General features: G+C 45.8%; 1 protein-coding gene across 1 annotated transcript in view; it reads left to right on the plus strand.

The window, feature by feature from the left end:
* Positions 1–7,026: 7,026 nt before the first annotated feature.
* LOC148517514 (protein kinase C delta type-like) overlaps positions 7,027–9,843 on the plus strand; it is a 24,991-nt gene continuing 22,174 nt past the window's right edge. The window contains exon 1 of the mRNA XM_088478586.1: positions 7,027–7,159. Coding sequence (XP_088334712.1) covers positions 7,027–7,159 — 133 coding nt within the window. The remainder of the gene's footprint in view (positions 7,160–9,843) is intronic.

Below are 9,843 nucleotides of genomic sequence, written 5' to 3' on the forward strand. Positions count from 1 at the left end.
GGATATAAATCGGCAGCGGGGGATGCGGCAGCTTTTTATCCCGACGTGTCAGGGAGAAGTCAGAGCCTCAGCACTGGCGTCTCCGCTGCTGCTGGCTCCCCGGGCCCTTCGTCTGGAGGCTAGAGAGGCTGTCTGGCAGGTGAATTATCTGCCCGGGGGTCATTAATTTGTCAGAAAGTGCAGGACTGACCCAGGGAACGGGATAGCACGGCGGCAGGCGCTGTTTGAAGATTAAAAACAGCGGAGCTCCGGCGCCATGCTGCCGTAATCTTCAGCGTCCAAGCCACGCCGCCACAGTCCAGGTTTTAAGGATATCCATGCTTGAGTCCAGATAGGTAAATCAAATTGACTAAGCTACTAATTATGTCACCTGTGCTCAAACATAGATATCCTTAAAACTTAGTATGTAGAGGCGGAGTTTGATATACTCTGGTATAGTGTGTGCCCATGTTTAGACTATATCAGTTTTTCTGTACTCCAGGAGGTCTATTTAGTAAAGTGAGAGTTTTTAGAAATGGAGATGTTGCCCATAGCAACCAATCAGATTCTAGCTATAACCTTCTAGAATATTGGTGGGAAATAAGCGGCCCCCCAGCTGTTGTAGAACTATACATCCCATCATGCCCTGCCATAGTTTTTCTATTTGGCCATGCTAAAACTGTTGCAAGGCATGCTGGGATTTGTAGTTCAACAACAGCTGAAGAGCCGCTTATTGCCCACCCCTGTTCTAGAAGGTGCTAGTTAAATGTTAAGTAGATTCTGATTGGTTTCTATTGGCAACATCTCCACTTCTAAAAAATATATCCCCAGGTCTCAGGAAACAGTGCATGATTCCCATACTCTGTGCTGGATCACAAGTGTATTCATTACTGACTGACTTAACATATTTTAAAATGTACTATTTATGTAACTTGTGATTCTATGAGGAGACCTGGAAAACATGCATTAGGATTACATTTTGGATCAGGTTATTGGCTGCAGCTCATAGTAGAGCAGTGCTCCTCAAATCCAGCCCTCGGGACACACTTACAGTGCATGTTTTCAATATATCCTTGTTGGAGACAGGTGTATTCATTACCAACTGATGTGTTTTGAAAGATCCACAGGTAGTTCTAATTATTTCACTTGTGAGACCTGGAAAACATGCACTGTTAGTGTGTCCGTGTATTGAATTTGAGAAGCACTGAGTACAGTAACCTATCCATACCTCAGTAACACTGCTGTGTTGTAAATAGGTGAACCATCTGCAGTTCAAGACATGAGGGGAGGCCCATGAGCGAATGTTCAAGTCCTCTCAGATCCATTCCGATACATGACTATTCATTTTAATTTTTAGTATATATGTAGCTTTACAAGTTTATATGGCATCTGGTTTGTATGTTGACTAGTGCTGTAGTTCGTTTTCACCCTAAAGGCAAACTAGGCACATGCAAATATCAGCACATTTCAGGGGGCATTCTTACAGTTCTTTTTTATTACCATATCATTTTCATCTTGACACTTGGGGCTATATATATGAAGCAGCGGCTTCTCGGCGGATACAGTTACACACTTGTCTGTGGCAGCTGTTCTCCAACACTCAGTAATGATGCGCACACACGTAGCTATCTGCCAGTGATACGATATCGATGGCAGATCGTTATGCACCCTCCCTGGTATGCTGGATGATCAATATCGATCATCCAGCACACCACCAACTTACCGATGACTGTAGCGACCCGCGATCGTCGATCGCAGGTCCCTACAGTAACTTATGTGAAAATAACCATAAGGTTACTGATTGCGCTCTACCCTTGGTGGATTGGTACTTGTCATTGGACAGGAAACTACAGTGTACAATACTAAATGTCTCTAGACCTGTGTTACTCAATCATGACTATGAGATTCAGTATTATTTTAAGTTCCTTTCCATTGCTAGTGAGTGTTATTGCATGTATGGGTGTTGTGCTTCTTTGGTTGTTTTGCATGCTATGCATGTCCCACAGTAGTAGAAACCCCCTGTAATTGGTTTTGGTTTTAGTGTTGTTTGGATAGTTTTGGTGGGGGGAATGTGATTTTTGATTACTTAGCTTCTCACATCAGGTGCTTTACGAAACACTATCTTTGGTACAGGTGGTAGGATGTCCCCCAAGGTCTCGTCCTGGAGTAATATGTGCCAGTGTTTTTTCAGTACGTGTTTGATTTGACTTGCTTGTCTATTGTACTGTGTGATGAAGAGGACTTTGTTTTGCTTATTTGATTCTGTCTTTGATTTATATTCTAGAAGTGGTTCTCTATTTTGTTCTCTCACTTCTTTGTATGCTTGTTGTTCTAGGTCTTTGTTGTAGTTCTTCTCCAGAAATTGTGATCTTACGGTCATGCTTTGTTTGTCATAGTCTGTTAGCTTTGAACAGTTACGTCTTAGCCTCTTGAACTGCCCAACTGGTATGTTATTCAACCAGTTGGGGTGGTGTTCACTTGAGGCTAACATCATACTGTTCACATCAACTGTTTTGCGGAACGTGTTTGTCTGGATTTTGTTGTTCTCGATAAAGATGTTTAAGTCTAGGAACTCTACTAGGGATTTGCTATATTTGGTGGGGAATACAAGGTTGTTTTCATTGTCATTGACGTATGTAATGAAGTTTGTGAGTGAAATGATGTCTCCTTTCCAAATAAAAAAGACATTGTCTATGAATCTCGTCCATGTAACGAGGTTCGCGTCGAGCTTAGGATGGGACCAGATGTTTTTGTCCTCCCAGTAACTCATAAAGAGATTTGCAAAGCTTGGCGTGAACCTTGTTCTCATAGCGGTTCCCTTGGTCTGTATGTAGAACTCATCGCCGAACCAAAAGTAGTTGTGTGTTAGGATAAAATTTATGCTTTCAATGATGAAGTCTATTTGTTTTTCTTCCATTTCTGGGTCCAAAGTGAGGTAGTGTCTGGTGCTCTCTAAACCCTGTTCCTAATCTATGATGGAATATAAAGATGCCACATCACAAGTAACTAACCAATAGTCTTCATTTCATTTCATGCTTTTTAGTCAGTTGAGAATGTCTGTTGTGTCTCGGAGGTATGCTCTTTGAGCCTTTAGATATGGTTGTAGGTAGGTATCAAAATATTGTGAGAGGTTGGCGGTGAGTGAGTTAATTTCGGATATGATGGGCCTGCTTGGTGGTTGTGTCTGGTCTTTATGAATTTTGAGTAAGTAGTAAAATACAGGAATTACCAATTTTTTATATTAATGAATTCATGTTCTTGTTTCGTGAGTATTCTTTCAAGAAGTCCCTTTTTAAGTAATCTCTGAAGTACTGACTAAAAATTTTTGGTGGGGTCCTGTTTCAGCTTACTATATGTGTTTTCATCTCTAAGTATTCTTAACGCTTCTTTAAGGTAGTCAGCTTTGTCTAGTAGGACTATTCCACCCCATTTGTCTGCCGGTTTGATAATGATGTTTTTGTTCCTTTGTATATGGTTCTCCATGATGTAACTGGGGTAGAATTGATAGGTGGGTTTATGATTGGTGTGTTTGTATATGTCGTTACTTGTTGGTTTGTGTTGGGGGCATGGGTGTCTTAGCAAATAATTATTTGAGGTCCATGTATGTGTCAAACTTGTCCATCTTGGCTGTTGGTGCAAATTTTAGTTAGAGATGAGCGGTTCGGATTCTGTGGAATCCGAACCACTCAGAACAGTAGGGATCCGAGTCCACCTGAGCTGAGGCTCGGGTGTTCCTGCCATCTCTGATCCCCACTGCGAGCCAGACGTCTGCGTCCTGACATGGGATCTTGCAAGAGTGCTGAACTCTCGCGAGAGGCGAGAGTTCGCCTCTACATAAGGTGCCGAGTCCCGTGACTCAGTGCCATTTGTCCTGCACACTCCGATAGTGCGCTACTCTGCAACTGGGCTGAGGGGGCACTGAGTGGCTAGATCACTAGCGTTGATCAGAGTGGCTGTATAAGGGGACACACACTGATGCTGCATTATACTCTGCTAAGTGGCTGCGCTGGCAAAAGTGACTGTGTATGTAAGGGGCACACTGCATGCTGATGTATGCTGCACTATACTCTGCTGATTAAGTGCGGTGTCCAGAGACTCACAAGTGGCGGTGACTGTGTAAGGGGGCACACTGACTGCAAGAAGTGGCTGTGTGTAAAAAAAATAAAAAATAGCCCTCTGTGTATAACAAATACAAGCACCGTGACTTTGTGGGCCATTGCCCTCTGTGTATAACAAATACAAGCACCATGACTTTGTGGGCCATAGCCCTCTGTGTATAACAAATACAACCACCTTGACTGTGGGCCATAGCCCACTGTGTATAACAAATACAAGCACAATGACTTTGTTGGCCATAGCCCTCTGTGTATAAAAAATACAAGCACTGTGACTTTGTGGGCCATAGCCCTCTGTGTATAACAAATACAAGCACTGTGACTTTGTGGGCCATAGCCCTCTGTGTATAACAAATACAAGTACTGTGACTGTGAGCCATAGCCCTCTGTGTATAACAAATACAAGCACCGTGACTTTGTGGGCAATAGCCCTCTGTGTATAACAAATACAAGCAATGTGACTTGTGGGCCATAGCCCTCTGTGTATAACAAATACAAGCACTGTGACTTTGTGGGCCATAGCCCTCTGTGTATAACAAATACAAGCACCGTGACTTTGTGGGCCATAGCCCTCTGTGTATAACAAATACAAGCACCGTGAATGTGGGCCATAGCCCTCTGTGTATAACAAATACAAGCACCGTGACTGTGGGCCATAGCCCTCTGTGTATAAAATATACAAGCACCGTGCCTTTGTGGGCCATAGCCCTCTGTGTATAACAAATACAAGCACCATGACTGTGGGTCATAGCCCTCTGTGTATAACAAATACAAGCACCGTGACTTTGTGGGCCATAGCCCTCTGTGTATAACAAATACAAGCACCGTGAATGTGGGCCATAGCCCTCTGTGTATAACAAATACAAGCACCGTGACTGTGGGCCATAGCCCTCTGTGTATAAAATATACAAGCACCGTGCCTTTGTGGGCCATAGCCCTCTGTGTATAACAAATACAAGCACCATGACTGTGGGTCATAGCCCTCTGTGTATAACAAATACAAGCACCGTGACTTTGTGGGCCATAGCCCTCTGTGTATAACAAATACAAGCACCATGACTGTGGGTCATAGCCCTCTGTGTATAACAAATACAAGCACCGTGACTTTGTTGGCCATAGCCCTCTGTGTATAACAAATACAAACACCGAGACTTTGTGGGCCATAGCCCTCTGTGTATAACAAATACAAGCACCGTGACTGTGGGCCATAGCCCTCTGTGTATAACAAATACAAGCACCGTGACTGTGGGTCAAAGCCCTCTGTGTATAACAAATACAAGCACCATGACTTTGTGGACTCTAGCCCACTGTGTATAACAAATACAAGCAATGTGACTTGTGGGCCATAGCCCTCTGTGTATAACAAATACAAGCACCGTGACTTTGTGGGCCCAAAAATACAAGCACCGTGACTTTGTGGGCCAAGCTCTTTCATCAATTGATATCAATGATTCAAAGGAGATCACAGTTAGATCCTAGGTGCTATACTTAAATAAGCAGTGTCAAAGCAGCTACCCATTAATGTCAGATAGTGCATAACTAAAATGTTCTATTACCAATAGGACCTCAGTGCCCAGATACTGGATACTGCCACTGTTTGCTGTTTTTACTCTTCACTCCAGTATTCCCCCGCAGGCTTGCCATACCCCACTAGCTCGGTTCAGTACAGGGAGTGTGTATGCAGGGGGGTGGGTGCTATGACATACACTTTTTACGGGCGCCATGGTCCCAACTCTGGTAACAACTGACGCAGTGTTGGGCAGCCGACCAGGCAGCACTCTGGGTCAGCGGAGCCAGGACTGCCTAGTTCTATGCATAGGAGACGAAATAACTGCTGGCGTAACTGCGTACTGCGGTAGTGGAGAGCCCACCGCTACTGGTCACACACGCGACCTCTGCTAAATATATGTAGGAGGGGCCTGCCTGTGCCTCCCACTTGGGCAAACCTAACAGCCCTTGTTTGTAAAGGGGGACAGGGCTCAGAGGCAAACGCAGAATTTCTACAGAGGGGCTTTCAAATGCCTGATTTTTAGCATGTTACCACTAAGAGGGCATAATCAGCACTGAAAACCAGCTATAACAGGCATCATACGAATATACAGAATTAAATAATTCTTGCATATACAGCCAGGACAAACAGCTTCAGTAATCAATTCAATGTAAAAAGTAGAGTCATCCTGTCTGAGCTGAATCTTTTTATTACATATGTGGGCTCTATTACAGATCATTTGAGCAAGTTGGGGAATCTGGGGGAGGGCAGAAAAAGAAACATGTACTGCCGTGGACATAGATGCACAGATTGGTCTCTTTATGTACTGGATAGGGTATTATTCAGTATTAATAATTGATCCTATAGATGGGCTATATCAGTGCACCCCGAACAGTACATGTTTTCCAGGTCACCTTGTCGGTGCTCAACTATATTCATTACTGGCTTTCCAATTTATTTACTACTTGCTGCACCACTATATTCATTACATGTTTTCCAGATCCCCTAGTCGATGCACCACGTTATTTATTACTGGCTGTCCAATTTATTTTCTACCGGCTGCACAACCATATTCATTGCATGTTTTCCAGATCTCCTAGTAACACATTTTAAAAGATCAACAGGGACTGAAGTGTGCCAGTTAGTTAATTAGTGACATTACTAAGGGGATCCTAATTTTGTATGGTCCCTTATACTATGGGGCACAAATAGGGCAGACTGTGGAACCTGGGAGGATTTCCTGCCGCGCCTAGAGCAGGCAGCAGCAGCCCCCCAGTATTAAGATGGCGGCCGCACTCGGGGCAAAGCCATGCCCCCTTCGCCCTTCGCCACCCCAATAGCGGGTGCCCAACGGCCCGCAGGCCGCTCATTGAACCAAACCAGCGGAGCAGCCAATGCTGCCTGCCTCTGGTTAAACAAAATAGAGACGGAGCCAGCGGCAACATGCTGAGCCGCGCTACGTCTCACAGCACAGGCGGGACCGAAGTTTCTGGCCTCGGCTCTGCTAAGGCGCGCGGCCACGCCGGGCACCACGTGGAGGCAGCATCAGAGGCGGTGGATACCGCCAGTTGCCTCCGTACAGCAAAGATAAAGAGCAGGACTGACAGCCACGGCCATAGCTGCGGCCCTGCCCTACTGTGCAAGCGCTGCCTCAGGCCTTGTCCGCGATAAGCGCAGCGGCCTGCTCGGGGGGGGGGGGGGGCGAGAAAGAGTTGGGCAGCACAGGAGCCTGCTGTTTTAGCCCAGCAGCACACATAGCGGGCAGTGTTAACAGGAGTGATGGGGGGACATTTTGAAGGGCAAGAGGGGGAGACCAGGAAGGAATCCCAGGGGTATAGAAGATTGAGGGAAAGCATGGAAGAATAGGGGAAAAGAATAAAAGTATATGGTAAGAGAACAAAAGAATAGCTGGAGGGTAGAGAACAGGAGAAAGAGAAAAGGAAAAAAGGAGATAAATACAGGAGATTCACATCACACTTTGTACTTTCCTGTCCTGGAAAAAAACTGTAACAAAGAGGCAGATTTGCATACATCACTCCATTATATACTCTTAGACCACTCCTCATGAAACATTTATTGGCTGCATAAGACCAGCTACACTTAAAGTGGCAATAACCAACATGTTATTAAACTGGCAATACTCAAAACACTTGTGGTTTAATGTCCCTTAGGCTTAAATTGACAACCTTTGGTCTTACTTAGGTTAGTATGGAGGTAGTTGTGTGGGTGGCTGTGTAATATCTCCTCACAGGTGCTGACTGACCCTCAATCAAGGTGACAAGTATTACAATGGTGAGTATACACTCCGTGTGTGTGTCCTGTCCTTGTCCCCTTCCTTCCGGTATCAGTGATCCTTGCACACCCACATTTCACCCTCAGTGCACAAGTACTATTAGGTGATTCCTGGGTGGCTGAGGCACCAGTGCTTGTGATAACCGTTTATCCTCCCAGTGAAGGTCACCATCACCCGTGACTATTCCCTTGCTTGTCACCCTAAAGGACGAAACGCGCTGAATAGTTAATTCTATTCTTTTTTTCCTTAGTGACAACGGCCGGAGGTTCCTACTGATGGTCTTCAATGGCACCTAGGAGGAGGACCCTACTAGGGACACTATGACAGTGAGCACCTGTCAGGGATCTTCTCCCCCCGAGTTCTAACATTTCAATAATAAATATTCTATTAAATACTTACATTAGAGACATAAGAAATAAAACTTATTGAAGCACCAATAGCACAATGCATGTCAGTATCACCACTGTGTAATATAATTCTCACATTTATAATGGTGGACGCACCCCATAATATTATTTAGGTATTTGAACTACAAAAATAAAACATAATCAATATTTTGGAAAACTGGGTCCATTTAAGGATCACTCAGTGACCAGACTTACCATCAGTGTTCCCCCTGAGATAAGTAACACAGGGCCTGATTCATTACAATTGCTATTGCGATCATAGCTGCAATTACGCACGGAGACCCACTGCGAAAATATGCTAATGCTTGCAATCACAATCCCGTTACAGCCTAACATAAGGGCGCCCACTTCACCTTATTCACATCCGTAACACATTGCAAGTCTGCAAAACCATCGGTAACATCGAGCACCATCGGATCCTAACACACAATTACAGGTCTGACTCAGAATTTGCTAACCTCATCACATGCAATGTAACCTCAGGCCGTGTCATACTTGCCAACAATCAGCTCCCTCCTTCCGGGAGGGAGCTGATTGTCGGCTAACAGCGGGGGTCATGTCCGGACAGCTGTGACACGTTTGGGGGTGGAGCCGAGAGCGGGGCTGTGCGATCGCACCATCGTGGCCCCGCCCCCTCTTCACAATGCCGTTATTTTCAGCACTGTGAAGCAGGGACAGGGCCACGATGACGCGATTCAGCGTGAATCGTGTCAACAGTCTCCCCGCTGTGGGGATTTCTAGTGTATTCTGGGGGGAGGTCGGAAGGGTTGGGGAATGTCGGGATGCTTGCCTGCCTTTCCGGGGGGCCGGGAGCGGCACCCAATATTCGGGAGGCTCCCGGCCAAATCAGGAGGGTAGGCAAGCCTGAGCTGTGTACAGGGCTGCCATCAGAAATTGTGGGGAGAGAATAGGCAGGGCCCCCACCAAGGAGGGTGGGGGGGTTGGCAGAGGTGGGTGGAGCTACACCAGAGGGTCGGACACCAATTTGCGTAAACCAATTTGAAAAGCAGTAAAGCAGCATATATATATATATATATATATATAAAAGAGAGTCACGAGCGGCACTCACAGGTCTTAGTAGCAATAGTAGTAAATAAAGAGACACTACTCCATATACTTATTTACTGCAATTGCTACTAAAACCTGTGAGGAGGGGGCACGACAGGGAAGGCTGGTAGGACTTGGGAGAAGCACAGGGCAAGGAAGAATGGCAGGGACAGCTTGCTGGACTGGGGGGGAGTAGTATGGTACCTTTTTTCGATTTTTTTTCAACTGGCTGCGCTGGTGCAGCCAGCCAACCAGAGTCAGCGCTGAGAGAGCAGAGAGAGGGAGGGGCTGGGGTGGCTCTAGTAGTAGCGCTGCATCCGTGCATCGGCATTTCCAATATGGCGTGACTGTGAGCCAATCACAGCTTGCGGACCAGCAGCCAATCAGGAGCGGCTGCTCCTGATTGGCTGCCGGTCCGCGAGCTCCTGCTGGCTTGCGGCGGCACAATAAATGACAAGCAGCCGGCAGTGTTGTATTTCCATTTAACAGGGCTGCAAGTGCAGGACTGCAGCA

The sequence above is a fragment of the Taudactylus pleione genome, unplaced genomic scaffold (assembly GCF_031769625.1).
Source record: "Taudactylus pleione unplaced genomic scaffold, aTauple2 ptg000215l, whole genome shotgun sequence".
In the NCBI taxonomy this organism is placed as follows: Eukaryota; Metazoa; Chordata; class Amphibia; order Anura; family Myobatrachidae; genus Taudactylus; species Taudactylus pleione.